The sequence below is a fragment of the Eublepharis macularius genome, chromosome 2 (genome assembly GCF_028583425.1).
Source record: "Eublepharis macularius isolate TG4126 chromosome 2, MPM_Emac_v1.0, whole genome shotgun sequence".
In the NCBI taxonomy this organism is placed as follows: Eukaryota; Metazoa; Chordata; class Lepidosauria; order Squamata; family Eublepharidae; genus Eublepharis; species Eublepharis macularius.
This window is the reverse complement of record NC_072791.1, coordinates 62,634,106-62,649,807: the sequence shown is the minus strand read 5'-3', so window position 1 is coordinate 62,649,807 and position 15,702 is coordinate 62,634,106. Positions and strand designations below refer to the sequence as shown.

General features: G+C 44.8%; 1 protein-coding gene across 1 annotated transcript in view; it reads right to left on the bottom strand.

The window, feature by feature from the left end:
- RYR3 (ryanodine receptor 3) overlaps positions 1 to 15,702 on the bottom strand; it is a 479,585-nt gene that overhangs the window by 224,773 nt on the left and 239,110 nt on the right. Inside the window, exons 48-50 of the mRNA XM_054969918.1 lie at positions 13,270 to 13,439; positions 9,904 to 10,124; positions 8,877 to 8,967 (exon numbers count right to left, since the gene is read on the bottom strand). Of these exons, the coding sequence (XP_054825893.1) occupies positions 8,877 to 8,967; positions 9,904 to 10,124; positions 13,270 to 13,439 (482 nt within the window). The remainder of the gene's footprint in view (positions 1 to 8,876; positions 8,968 to 9,903; positions 10,125 to 13,269; positions 13,440 to 15,702) is intronic.

The following is a 15,702-nucleotide window of genomic DNA, read 5'->3' as shown; positions in this document are numbered from 1 at the left end:
AGCAGGACGGTTGCCAACCAAACCCACTTCACCGAACGTGGCGGCGTTGGAAGGATTTGCTGGTTGGGATTTGAGTGGCTGGCGAGAGGGCAGCCACCACGTGGGAGAGGTGGGTATCGACAGTGGCCACACCCTCCCTGCGGGGGCCCCCCTCACTGGCCCCAGTTGGGGGTGAGTGGGGAGAGGGCAGCCACCACATCAGAGAGGTGTCTTTTGATGGTGGCCTGGCCTCACCCCTCCTTGCACATGCCCTGCATTCTGCTGAAACTGGCCTCCACACTCGGGGAGGCCCTGCCCCTGTGATGTGGGGACCACCACAGATCTAAGCATGACCTGATCAGAGCACTGCACCACAAGCAAGTAAGGATTTGATACGAGTGAAATGGGAGAGGAACCCCATAGTTTCAACTTAATTGTCTGAAACGGGCCTGTGCAGAGCCCCATGCCACAAGCAAGTTCAGCACAGTGTTCTTTTACCAATTTGTCCCAGTTTAAGTTGAGTCAAAAGACAGGAGGGCAGTACAGAATATGTTAATGAAATTGTTATGTGAAAAATTAATAAAAATATTTTCTAAAAAATAAATTATGTGATTTCCTTTTAATTTGTGTTTGTATCCTGAATCATTGATGTGAAAGCAAAATTGAACTTGCACAAAATAATGAAATTGAAGAAGGCCACAACAAGAAAGGACAGAGAGAGGAGATGCTGGGCCAGACTGATGGTCCAGAAAACCAGACTCATAGCCTCTCCTTCAGGACAGAGGATCTACTGAGAGAGTGGGTATTAAAATGATGGATCTTGGATTTGCTGTTAGGTTGCAGCAGGACATAAGAGATTATGAAGGGAGAGGCTTAGAGGTGAGAAAGTCTGGAGCAGAGAGGGAAGGCAGCTGTGGTTGGGAAGAATGGATGAGTTCAGGAGGGCTTCCTAACATGGACTGGGGGAGCTCTGGAGCCTGACTTAAGGTGAAGCAACCTGCCATCGGTGCAGAGAGAGACTGAGCCAAGATTCCAGGTTCCCAAGGTCCAGGGAAGGATACCCCAGCAGGGCGCGTGTTTTTCTCACGAAACCGCCGAACATTGGGGCTTTCTGTCCGTGTGTCCGTTGGCCCGTCATGCCAGGATTCCCGCTCAAACAATTTCCTCGGCAGCGGTGTGGAGCCACCTTCCCCGTTTGGAACACACCAATCTTAGCCCAGGAAACCTTGATTGGCAGCTCTGTCAGCCAATCAAGAGATTGTCAGAGATCACAGCCTTTCTGCATAAAAGACAAAGCGCGCAAAGAGCCGCTCCATTTTGCTGGCACGGGGACTTGAGTTAGCTTAACAACTGCTTGCTGTGGGGAAGGGTTTTTTTTTTTTTGTGAGAGCGCGGCTTGTGCCTTGGGGCTTTGGGGCTTCTGCTGCAAGAGAGCTTTCTCTTTTCTCCATTCCTGTTTAATTTTTTTCTCCTCGTTTCTATTCTAGAGCACTTTAAAAAAAATCCTTTTACTGCACTATTGGGTTACTCTGATTTCTTTCTGCGTTTTGAGTCCTTGGGTTCTTCTCGGACTTAATCCCCCCTCCCCCCCCAAATCTCTTCCTTTTTTCTGGGTTGCCGGTGGGTTCTATTGTGCTGTGACGCCACCCCACTCACAGACCCACAGTGGGTGCAAGGCAGCTTTGGGCATTGTCTGCTTGAGTTCTTGCCTTCATTCTCCCACGGTTTTTTTTGGCTGCTGATGAGATGCAAGGGGAGGAAGACTGCTATTAGGCTCTGTGAAACACCTACTCTCTGATGACCGGCAGCACGTTTTGGGGGGCTCTATCTGCTTCACTCCTTTCAAAGCCTTTTTAATGGGTGACTTGGGGGGACATTTCCAGCCTGGCTTTTGAGGTGCAGGGGGAGACTGCTACTGGCCTCTGTGAAACACCTACTCTCTGGTGACCGGCAGCTCGCTTTGGGGGGGGGCTCTCTGCTTCACTTCTTTCAAAGCCTTTTCACTCCCTAAATAGTGGGTGACTTGGGGGGATATTTCCACCCCAGCTTTTGAGGTGCAGGGGGAGACTGCTACTGGCCTCTGTGAAACACCCACCCTAGAACCACTGGCAGCATGTTTTGGGGGGCTCTGTCTGCTTCACTTCTTTCTAAGCCTTTTTCACTCCCTAAATAGTGGGTGACTTGGGGGAATATTTCCAGCCTGGCCTTTGAGGTGCAGGGGGAGACTGCTACTGGCCTCTGTGAAACACCCACTCTAGGACCACTGGCAGCACATTTGGGGGGGCTTTGTCTGATTCACTTCTTTCAAAGCCTTTTTCACTCCTTAAATAGTGGGTGACTTGGGGGGATATTTGCAGCCTGGCTTTTGAGGTGCAGGAGGAGACTGCTACTGGCCTCTGTGAAACACCCACCCTAGGACCACTGGCAGCAGGTTTTGGGGGGCTCTCTCTGCTTCACTTCTTTCTAAGCCTTTTTCACTCCCTAAATAGTGGGTGACTTGGGGGGATATTTCCAGCCTGGCTTTTGAGGTGCAGGGGGAGACTGCTACTGGCCTCTGTGAAACACCCACCCTAGGATCACTGGCACCAAGTTCTGGGGGGCTCTCTCTGCTTCACTTCTTTCTAAGCCTCTCTAGAGTGTCTTTTGTGGTGCATTCTTCCCTCAACTGGGGTTCAGGTGGGTGCCACTTGGCTCTGCCCTACCCTTCTCCAAGCTCTTGGGGCTCTTTGCTTCATTTAAAATTCTCACTTGTTTGTAGAGATCTTTTCTCATAGCACCATGAGGGCTGGAAAGAGGAACAAGAGTGGTCGTGGTGGGAAGAATTGCAAAGGTTGTCCTGGGTGCCCATCGGTGCCCAGTACAAGTGGCACCAGGGACAGGGAGACCTCAGAGGCAGCACCTCGCTCTACAGATTTGCTTTTGGGGATCAAGGAGCAGGCAGAAGAGCTCTCAGCGTTGCCCACTGAGGATCAGCTGCCAACACTCTCCGTGGATCAATCTCAGGGGTCACTGGAGGGTCCGGCAGAAACATCCAACTCCTTCCCATCCCAATCTCCTGTGGCTTCCCCTGCCTGCATTCCACCCACCCGGCCCAGCCGCACACTTCAACCATTAAGGCTTTGTCCTCCTCCTGAGCCACAGATTCCTGGTGTCCGTTTTAACCCCACGCTTTGGCGGCACTTCCGGACCATCCCAAACAACCCATGTTCGGTGCGTTGCCAAGTCTGCAATGCCATGGTGCGTAGGGGTGTGGACCCCCAAACACCTGTCGTCCAGTATCCTCCACAGGCATCTGCAGAGGCATCATCCAAGCCTGCTGGCTCAAGAAAAACATCAAGCAGTGGGGTGAAGAGGGCTGCTGAGCAAGGAGAAGGGCAAGTGGAATGGGAGTCCACCCCTAGTCAGAAGGCTCACACCCCTGAGAGAACTGTGGGTGGGAGTGACCATGAGATGGTCAGGAACCAGCTGGCAAGAGCAAGAGGGTGGACTGTGCACTTCACAGCAGATCTGTGGAGTAGCCGTCATCATGGCTACTTCGCCATCACTGCCCACTGGTGGCAACCGGAGGACCTCTGGAACACCGCGGTCAAATTGGGGGCCCGAGAGGAGGAGCCACCCCTGCCGGCGGCCTACAGAGTGGTTCTGCTCCAGGCACGGGGGATGGATGCGGATCAGAATGGGAAGAACATTGCCGCTGTGCTGAAGGGTTCACTGAGGGACTGGTTGTCCCCAGGCGATGCTGTCCGTGGCTACATTGTCACGGATGCTGGTAGAAACATGCTAGTGGCCCTGAATGAGGCATCCCTGGAGGGCATTGTCTGTCTGGCCCATAAGCTGCACCTGGTCGTGGGGGATGCTCTCGGGTTGGGTAGCACAGTCAAGCCCACCTGGGACCAGGGAACGTTGGAGATGCGCAACCTCTTGGACGGCTTTCGTCATCTCAGCACCCACTTTTCTCGCAGCATTAAGTCTGCCCGACAGCTGCACAAGAAGCAGGGGGAGGGGGGAGATCCAGAGCACGAGCTCTTCCAGAACATGGCAACCCATTGGAACTCTACCTACGTGATGATAGCTCGTCTGGTGGAGCAAAGACATGTGTTGCAAGACATCATGTCCTCAACGCCCATCATGCATGCAGGAAATGTGCTCAGCATCAGCTCTGTGGACTGGCTAGTCCTCTCTCAAATGGTGCGTATCCTCAAGCCATTTCGGGACACCACTGATCTCCTCTCTTCCTACCAGTCCAGCCTGGGGCAAGCCATCCCCCTGATTTGTGGGCTGGACCGGGCACTGGCCAAAGAACTGGAGCGAGGGGAAACCCTTCCAAGTGTCAGGGACTTGGTGAAGAGGTTGCAGGCAGGAGTGGCCGCCCGCTTGCATCCTCTCTGCAAACAGTGGCCATACAGAATGGCCTGCATGTGCGATCCACGCATGAAGGGCACCATTGCCATGCACCAGTGTGAGCTAGAACGATGGAAGAAGGAGCTTCGCAAAGAGGTTCGCAGGTTTCAGGCTAAAAGACACGGCCAGAGGGAAGAGGGCATGGAAGAGGGGCTGGTAGCTGAGGAGCCGGAGGAGGAGGAGGAGGAGGGGGAAGTGGCAGAGGATGAGCCTGGCGCTTCAGCCCATGAGAGCCCACCATACTCCAACTACTGGTCCTCAGTGCTGAACTGGGAGGTTGCTGGCATGAGGAAGGACAGGATGGCACCTGCAGAGGACTCAGCAGAGGTGATGGTGCGGGAGTACCTTGCTGAGACGCCAGAGTCCCCTGAATCCAATCCCCTGGAGTTTCTGGGCACATAAATCTGCCATCTGGCCAGACCTCTCGTCTGTGGCCATGAATTTCCTCACCTGCCCTCCCACCAGTGTCCAGAGTGAGCAGGTGTTCTCCCACCTGGGAGACATCCTCCGTCCCCGCCGCTCACGCCTGGATCCCGCCCTAGTGGATCAATTGGCATTTATCAACTGGGTAAGTTCGTGACGAAATTAGGTCCGTTATGCGGTCCGTGACCATCTCTAGTGCAGAGGGCACCTTCATTCTCTGCATTCAGGAAGGCATGTAAAATGGTGTGATTTCAAAGGGCATTTGGAGGATGTCTGGCTGTGTTATTTTATCTTGTGTATTGTTGCTTTGCTAGCCAATGTGAATCCAAGGAGATAAGGTGGGATATATGGAAATCTGTAGGACTTAAAAGTAGATAGTGGTTAAAGATAATGATCATGCTCTTTATTTCACCATATATATCATTTCTAGGTACTATCTGTTCCCTTTCCTCTGGGCATGTGATAAAGATATGATATATCTTTACCAATCAGAACTGGAAGAGTAATTAATTAGATGTAACAAATCATTTAATTAATATTTTGCATTGCAGTTTAAAATTGTAATCTTTAGGATTAACAGAGCATAGTAATGTTCTCTTTGGTTTGTGCAAGAGATGATTTCACTATCTCTATAATAGTCTGAAATTAGAATATCAGATGTTCTCAGTCCTGCTCTGTATTGGATTGTACATTTCTTTCTAACAGGTCTTGTACCCCGTAATTTTGTTTTGAGTATTCAACAAGAAAAGTAACTAGAAGATAAGAGATTAACAATTTGTTAGAAGTATATTTATAAAGGTATTGCTTCTAGTTACCCTGTCCCAAAGTTTCTTTACTATCAATCAATCAGGACCTTTAATGGCATAATAAAATACAGGATATAAATTACATGATTTTTACAATAAAAGGATAAAAATGCCCTGTTCTTGATTTCTGGAGGGCACCAATGGTGTCAGTGTTTTCATCAGTGTAGGCATCTTTTGTGTGTGTGTGTGTGTGTGTGTGTGCGTGCGTGCGTGCTTCAAATGTTTACGGTCCAGAAATTCAGTTTTGTGGTTGGAAAAACCCAATCGTGTTCATATTGAGCCTATGAGGAACGACTGAGTCATGACACCAGAGAATCATGTACGATCCGTAAACGCCATGTTTAGAATCATACAAGAAACAAAAGTTAAGGAATGGACAGAGCACATATAAAGTACAAAGCACTGCTCTTCTTTGAAGTTAATTTTAATTTGGATACAATTTTTTGGAAGAAAATAGCCATAAATAGGAAGAAATTGACTGCACTGTAATAATGTTATAATGTTATTGTTAAAGAATTTTTTAAAAGGACATTGGGAAAAAAATGGACAACAAATCAGAAAAAATTAAGATGATTGTACAAAATGTCATCTTCCTCAGCTTGTGCTGGCAAGCAGACTTTGGCAAAATATTTCATACTGCTGAGGTTAGTTCTCACACATTACACATAACAATATCTATTTTTTCCAATAAGAAAAACTGTAGGGGAAGAGTGGGGAAAGAAAGGGGGATGGATGGAGTGGTTGGACATTGGCATTCATTTGATCAGCGCACAGAGAAATAAAGGGCGGGGTTGGGGGGTAGAAGATTGGGTTAGGGCTTGCATCAAAGAAAAAATTCTGCATGTCAAAAAACTCGTCTTAACTCTGCTTTAAAAGAAACAGGAATGGAGGTAGGAAGAAAACCCATTAAAATACAGGGAAAAAACCCCCAATTCTGCAGCAAATGAAGCCTTTTACAATACAGAATTTGGAAGAGTAAGGGAAACAGTTTCAGCACTGAATTGATATAATTTGATCATGCAGAATACACCAATGTCCAAACTAAAAGTATGCTGTTTTAAATGCGTTTTATTCTATAGCGTGCCTTCTTTGAAAAAAGAAACCTCTAATGATTTACTTTTTACAACCTCAGAGAACAGACCACAAAATGGGAATTGTTTATCCTTATCATATTCTCTTAATTAGGCCCTCGTTCACAGTTACCTAATTCTTTTATTCCTAGGACTAGCACTCTCCCTTTTCAACAGAAAATTCTGAGTTCTGTTATTTTTATTTATTAACGTGATATTAAAAATTCATACTGAATCATGCTTTCTGAGGTGTCCTTCATTTTTGAACTACAAAGAATACAAAGGAAGAGGTATATTTGATCACTGGAGAAGTTAATCAGACAATCTTTAAATAGAAGAGAAAGGGATAAATAACTTTGTATGTAATGGAAGAAAACCAAGAATAAGATTTAAAATAAAGCTGAGGAGGATTGGTGGTACCAAATATTAAACTGTACTGCCAAGCAGCCGCAATAGTTTGCAGATCACATAGGATTATAAATCTGAACAGAAGACATATAAAATTGGAGACAATCAATCCTCTGCGCCAGGGGGAAGGGGTTCTTTCATTGCCACCACGTCTAGCGGGTGGGACATGGTCCCCTCGTTGCCACCACAGCTGGCTGGTTGGTAAAGTCTGCAGCTGCCACATCCTATCCCGGGGACTTAGAATGGCCTCCCCCAAGGTGGGGAAGGCATCCGTGACAGCCGCCTCATCTCAGAAGTGTCTTAGAATCTAATTCTCGTACTCAGAAAGTGTTCTATTGTGTAATTTGGTGAGAATGCGGACAAGCACAGGGGGGTGCATCCCAGTGGTGGCAAGACCCTCTGCCCTGGAGTTGGGAGGTGGCTGGACACCTCCCCGAGCCTGCTTGTGAGGAAGGGCAGCCACCATGTCACACATCAGACATGTGGTTGCCCGTAGGGCCATGCGGGCAGGCACAGGGGGGTGCCGCCGGGTGGCAGCAAGACTCCCCAACCACCAAGTTGGGAGGTGGCTGGATGCCTCCCCAAGCCCACCCGTGAGGAGGGGGTGCTCACAGACATATCCCACATGCCAGACATGCAGTCACCTGTAGGGCCGTGCATGTGGGCACAGGGGGGTGATGCCGGCTGACGACCAGCCCCCCGGCCACCAAGTTGGGAGGCAGCTGGATGCCTACCCGAGCCCACCCGCAAAGAGGGGGTGGCCACAGACATGACCCACTTCTGGGGGTCCATCACTTCAAATGGAGGCATAAGGCAATTGCCATTGATGGCTCCAAATCTATTGAATTGGACTTTCCCGGGGGCACCAGCTTTGGGGCTCTATAACTCAGAGATCCATATTGCAATCTTCACGACACTTGGAAGGTGGCTGGAGGAGAGGCTACTGAAAACTCCCTGTGAGTTTGGGCTCTCTGAGCATGAAGGGGGCCCTCCGCCCGCCCCCCCAAACCCTGAACTGATTCAGAAATCGGTTGAGTTCGTTAAGTTCGTGTTCTGTGAAAATGAACAGACCACAAACCAAGCGGTTCTTGTTTTTCGTCCCATGCCCATCTCTACTCCAACGGAAATTGCAAAAAATAATAAGGACTATAGTGAAGAGTGTTGGAAATGTCAACATTTTATCATGTGGTGGACATGCAAGAAGGTGAGAAGATACTGAATAAAAATACATGAAGTGATGCAAAAGATACTAAAGCTCTGCTTCATGGTAAAGATGTTACTAAATATTTTGCCAAGTACTATTATAAAAGCATACAGTGAACTTTTTAAATATATGGTGACAGTAGTATATGCAATGAAATGAAAGGCAGACTCTTATCCAGATGTGACTGAATGAATGAACAAATTGCATGTATATGCATCAATGGCCAAATTAACTTCATATATACACAACAGACCAATTTCAGAATTTCAGGAAAAATGGAAAGGGTTTTTTTTACTATGTAGCTGAAATTTAAGAAGAACTAAAAAGAATTAGTAAAATAGACCAATTGTTAAATCAGTAATCTAAACCATAGAATTCAAAATGCTTAATAACAACATAAAATGCTGAATATAAAATGTTGAGTATAGTGAATTTTATTATAAATTAGTATGGGGATGGAAAGGAGAAATATTTTGTAACTTTAATACTCTTTTATGTATTCTGTTTCTGTTATTTTGTTTACTGTCTAATGCAATTTTCTGTGTTAAATAAAATAGTACCATTAGCACTAATGCAAATATTTACCTTAAGTGGCATTTTACAGTATTCATTAAGTAAGGGTACATCAAAAACTAGCCGTCGCAATAGCTGCTGTAACATAGAAGGCCGCAAGTGACTGTTAATTGAAAAAGAAATTCTTAATTAGTGTTCTGCGTATATTTTGATGACGCTGCGAGGCAATTACTGAAATGATTGGAATGCAAGCCACTCTGTGCAAGAAAAACAGATTATCTAAAAGGAAAACAGGAGAGTGATTAGGATCTATTCAGTCATGTAGAACTGGAAACATTTTATGAAAAAGTCACTATTTTGAGGATGCTGGAGCATAGGAAGATTCTTTGGCCTCTTGTCTTTAGCATGACATAAAACAGGAACAAAATAATGCTTCCTCCACTCTTCTCTGATTTGCCCAGACGCTAATCAAAACAGAAGAGATACATGTACTGAGCTACATAAGAGAGCCAATGAATCCTCTTCATTATCTTCATTACATTATTTAATCTATTTATTCATTTTACTTCAATCATACCCCACCTTTCCCTCCAATGGGAACCCAAAGCAGCTTACATCACTCTCCTCTCCTACATTTTCTCCTCACAACAAACATTAGGCTTAGAGTTTGTGACTGGCCCAAAATTATCCAGTAGCTTCCATGGCAGAATAAGGAATCAATCCTGAGTCTCCCAGTTTCTAGTCCGATACTCTAGTCACTACACCACTCTAGTTCTCCAATCCTACCCAAATCAATCCTTTTCGTTCAGATTATAAACATGACATGCCCATTACATTTTGCATAATTTTGCATTTTGACCCTTAGATCAACAATAAATGATACAATTTCAGGAAGGTATGAAAAGACATGTTGGGCTAGGAATAATGTTGGACTTTGGAAAACAGCCACCTTCCCAAATTCAAATATTTTTTTAAAAGATTTCAGAAACAGATGCATTTCCAAATAAAGTGCAGATCTTCAGGAAAGTAAGCCTATAAACCCCTAAAAGCTAAATGTGAATTTTATATAAAACAGAATATGTATTTGCATAATACTTACTGGCAGATAGCAAGCAAGCATTCTTCAATAGTGTCTCTTTGTGCTTTTGTAAGGGAGCGTCCTTTGGAGAGTCGATATATTGTATGAAGTGTGGAATCAATCAGAGATACATAATGCTCAGTTCCCGAAAACAGAGCAGCACACCTTGTAAGTAATGGAAACACAGCTGTGCAAATATATCTATTTAGAGCAAGAGCTGTCTCCGTGGTACTCAAAGAAGCCTGCATAAAAAAGGCAGCTATTAAACATATTTATACTTTATGAGGTAAGTATGTTGTGAAGATATTCTGTATTATAATCCTTTAAAAATGGTATGGTGCTGTACCCTTAAACTGTTAATACTCTCTTAACCTGACACAATGCACAGTGTTGGTTTGTTAGTTTGCCAGGAAATAAAAAATAATTTTTTGTTTCTACAAGGCCTGAGAACAGCCAGGAAAGAGGGGAAAAGCTTTTCTTTCTAATGTTTAAGCACTAAACTCATTGCAATTATAGCTGAGATGAGTCGAGCCCATCATTTAGAGTTGTCTGAGTTCCTGGTACCTTGAGGGTATTTTAAATGAATTTACGAGACCTGGAGTTTTGTTGAGGTCACAATTAAGCCTGTCCTTAGTAGCAGTGATTATTTTAAATTCAGTTCCATATAGATATTGTTTTCTTCCTATAACAAGCTAAAGCACTTGCTGTGTTTCCCCCCTCAATCTCAAAAGAACGGTGGTATTCACTGTTACTGTTATAAGCAAGTGAAAATGTGTAACATACACACAATATTGCGTAAGACAGGGTTTTCAGATGATGGCTGGCACCCAGCGGAAGTCAAGGGTCAGTGACAAGGGACAGGGTACAAGGGACAGCAGTGTGATATCACTGGGAAAACCTGGAAGTGACATCACATTGCTCTAGGAATTGCTGGAAACTCTATGGTAAAACCATACACTATCACACCAATGGCTTTTTAAAAATTCATTTTCCTCCTGCTGGCCAATGGAGTGCTGGTGGATAGCAAGGGTTGTCAGCAGGAAGAGGTTGCCATTGCAGGAGGCCTGGCGGCAACCCAAAAAATACTTACTATTTTTTTTTAAGTTTTATTTAAATACAGTAAGAATCACCTATAACTTACTATTATATATATAAAAATTGCTTATGTATCATTAGCAGTCTCCACTATGCAAACCTAAGAATTGTTTGTCGGAATGACACGACACAGGGTTGCGATTCTGAGCATCAGTCTGCGAAGGCTAGTCTTCCTTAGCCAGGCAGTGGCTCCTTTATTTAAACATAGCATGCATACACAAGGACTGATGACCAAGGAAATAATGTTTATCTTTGCTGGCATCCAGTTAACCAGTTACTGACCTGGACGGCTGGAACTGCACGTTGCATTGTTAAGCATTTACAAGGAAAGGGGAGCAGAGTGCCCTTTCGATCAGGGTAGGCTTTCCTATCCGCTGACCTAAGGACCCACAATTGTTGTTGGAAAATAAAACAATATGAAAGAAGCAAGAAATAGTAAGTGGTATAAGTGATAATTACAGGGCTTTTTTTCAGCTGGAACACAGTGGAACGGAGTTCCGGAACCTCTTGAAAATGGTCATATGGCTGGTGGCCCCACCCCCTGATCTCCAGACAGAGGGGAGTTTAGATTGCCCTCTGCACCACAGCGCAGAGGGCAATCTAAACTCCCCTCTGTCTGGAGATCAGGGGGTGGGGCCACCAGCCATGTGACCATTTTCTCGGAGAGCAACCCACTAAGTTCCACTACCTCTTTTCCCAGAAAAAAAGCCCTGGATAATTATATTATGGAATATATACTTCCAATGTGTTCATGTACATTACATTCTAGCAATCCTTATATCCTTTCTTTCTAAGGAAGGTAAATTTTATTGTATCTAATTGTATTATTTATTTATGGTTTCTCCCTGTCTTTCTACAAAATAACATAAGGTACATTAAAAATAAAGTGCAAAAAAAGTGCAAAAAGATCCCTAAAAAAAGTGCACAAAGATCCGCAAAAAAACAACAACATTGCTACAGCAGCAGCACAATATGCAATAAAACCTAGTTGTCATTGGTAAGGGCCAATGAAAAACTGCAGAAGAAAAAATATGTTAATGAGTAAATAGATCAGTTAAGGTGGCTACCAAATGCCATCTGGGATAGAACAATTTTAACACATCTCCAGAAGGTCTAGAGCAAGAAGCCTGATAGGTATCCTGGTGAAGATTTCCAAGTTCTAGTGCCACAGCCTAGAAAGTGCTATCATATGTGCCCACCCATCTTACCCTCAGTTTGCGTTGGCTTGTGGAGCAGAACAGTGGTGACCTATAGGTGGAAGAATTTACAATAATTGTCGTCATAGAAAGATCATTTTCTGGCAAGATTTAGACTACTGGAACCATGGGACCTCTACAAGAGTAGGGTATGGTGTGGAGGGCCGCCCAAGTGGCTGATCTTCGATAATGCACCGGGTCCTACATAGCCTGGTCTTAAGCCATTTATAGTACAATCCTAAGCAAAGTCAATGGAGTTAAAAGTGTGTGACTCTGCTTAGAACAGCTCAGTTAGAATTTTAAAAATCAGTAACAACAGTGTGAATTGGGCCCAGGAGCAGATCTTTATGGTGGCTGTTGGCAGTCCTATGGAAAAGCAAAATTTCTTTGCTGCCTACATATCACAGAGTAGGTTCAATTAGCTTGGCATGTGTTTTTCGCCAGTTACTGTAACCATTGCCCCTGTTAGGTTTCATCACTAACAGCTCAAACAGTAGAGCCAAGTGAGTGCTCTCCAGTGTTAGAGAGCACTTGGGAGCAATCATGCTCACTGGATCTGCCTTCTGCACCCCAGCAGAAGCTCTAACTTGTCTCATAAACAAAACTGGAAGATGGCTGGACAGGGACATGATATAATGGACAATACAACCCTTACACTCTCCAATCAAGCTTTCCCTGAAGCTTCACTGAAAAATTTGGTGAACAGTTGAGAGAATCCCACTCTTCCCAGTTCATCCAGCCAGGTCAACATGCTCAATCACAGTCACATTCTAGATTGCTGTTATCTTCCCATTCACCAACCTGACATACAACAGCAGGATATTAAGGTCTGTAGGTAGGGGCTGAAGCCGAGAGAATGGTTTCCTGATTCATAATTCAGTTTTTTAGTTACTATGCTATACCGACACTCTTATATCCTTTACTTGAACAAAATCTATTGCTTAACATGATCACAAGCTTTGAGTTACTCAAGAGTTCTGTGCCAGACATAATAAAATATATCCCCCTTTGTCCTGAGCTTCCATTTATATCAGCTAAGGTATCTTTGTAAACCATCCTGAGTACTGATCTAGAATAATTTAGTAAAAATACTCACTGTATCCAGTGAGGCACATGCTCTCAAATCTGGTAAAAATCCAACCTCAAGGAGATGGAGAAGGAAGCTTTGGTCTTTTATACCATAGACACGATCAAGAAATAGCACCATGGGTGCCTTATGGTCAGGACAGAAACTTGCAGACATGTCAGGCTCAGTAACTGTTCCATCTGGAAAATAATCCAATTGTCCTCATGCAAAATATATCTTATAGTACTTAAAATAAGCATCATCAGATTATTATTGAAAGACTAGTTAAAAAAGAGAGCTTGGCTTGCATGTAAACTGAGTCAAGCCGTCATTAAACTGGTTGATAACTTTGAACCCATACAAATTCAATGAAAACCCAAGGATCACACTGATTTTTCACAGCCTTTACAATACAACAGAATCATGTTCTCTAATTAAAGTGCCCGATCCCTGTGCAGATAATGAAAGCATCACAAAGGATCCAGATACAAAGAGGAAGGAGGTTTCTTCATACCAGGGGAACCTTCAGCTATTCAGAAACGTATTATTTTCCCCAAGATACCCTGAAGCAGAGGGACCCACCCCAACAGAAAAATTGTCAGGCTGCCCAGTAACAGGTTGAATGGAAGTAATTGGAATGGAAGTCTGCTTCCATTTAAGCTATAGTGTTCCTAGAAAAGCTCTGAAGGGACACGTGAGGGAAATATTGCTTACCAACAACAGCACCATAACCAAGTTTCCCCATAGACTCACAAAATATGAGGCTGAAGGTCTGGACCTTCAAAGATCCCCAATTCTTAGCTCTTCAATCCTATGGGGACATTACTGATCAGTGCCCTGAGATGAAGAATAACTTGTTCATCTCCCCTCCTGCCCCCACAGGAGCACTGGAGGCAAATTCTAGCAGTATTTCTAACTATGGTCCCATGGTTTGGAAAGCCCAAATCCCCTCATCCTGTGCATTGAAAGGCTGGGGAGAGCCTACAAGTGCTCTGGTGGGGTAGGGGAGAGAATAACCTGCCCATATCCCCCTACAACCCTCTATCTTGCGCTCTTCAAAGCTGAGACAAAGGGAATAGCAAACCTGGCCTCTGTCTTCCAGCTTTATAGAGGCATCCTACTTATTAGAGGTGTGCGAAATTAAACAAATGATACACCCAGAAATTGCTGGTTCAGTTTGTTAAAATGGCTTCCAGAATGGTGAAACAAATTTGGGGGAAAAGGCTGTAATGACTCCCCCTGCCGCATTGAAAAGTTTGTGCGTTTTGGTTTGGTTCTTACCACATAGTAGCAGCACAGGCAGACAGGCAGGCACTGGGCCTGCAGTGGCAGGCGGCAGCATCTGTAACTGTTTTCCTTAATGGCAACTAACCAATTGGATCCCAAGGGGAGAGACTGAGTTGTAGCGTAAATCCATTGGCGGGAAAGGGAATGTGTGTGTTTTTCCTGAGTGCATTGCACTTCCTGGGCAATGGTATTGGCAGCACTGACAGGCTCCAATTTGCCAAAGGCTTGCTTTGCTGCAGCGAGGGGAGCAGTAGATGGCATGATGCCGTTGGGAGTCACCTCGACAATCCCCTTCTGTGCACTGTTACTCACAATGCAAGGAAATGCTGGCAAGCAACCAATGTTTATGTGGGCGTGCACACACAGGTTTGAGGAGGGAGAGTCTCCTCCAGCCTCCAAGTCCCCTGTTGCCATAAAGGCTCATGTTATGCAGATTAGAGTGAAACTTGGAAATAATGAATTATTACAGGAGAGTCGCATTGCCGAGGACCCAGGCATGTGGACCAGGTTGCTCCCCATTCATTGGCCTTCACTGTTGCTAGCCTTCACTTATGTGTCACCATAAGCCAACAGTGACTGTTGAAGTCAACCTAAGATAATGGGTCAAGGAACACCAGGAGATTTCATCATGCACAGAAAATATTTCTTTGTCTTTTCTAGTTTCTGTTCAAAACTGTTAACCTAGGCCATTTCCACACTGCTTACTGGCCACAGAACATCGTGCCAAGCTCCTGGAATGACAGCGTTCTTCTGGTGCGATTTCACGCAAGAACTGCAGTTCTCACAGAAAATCGAGCCAGGAAGACACTGTCGTTCCAGGAGCTTGGTGCGATATTCTGTGGCCAGTAAGCAGTATGAAAACAGCCCTAGTGTTAAATGAGTGGAGATATCAGGGCATGTGATCTTGTCAGGAGCTCAGACATGCAGCAAAGTCCACTGAATCAGCAGTTTGGCTGATGAAGAGGAAGAATACTATTGCTGTCTCATTGATGCCACTGGTATAATTGACAATGTATCTGTAATAAAGTTGAAGAACAGTGCAACCGTGCAAAGCTGGTTTATAATGAATCTAAACAGCCTTGCATGCTCCTATGCTTGGCAACAAAAAATAAGGCGGGCATTTAAGATTTTTAAAATGAGAATGTGATGCACAAAGAAGAGAGTTTTTTTGGAAGA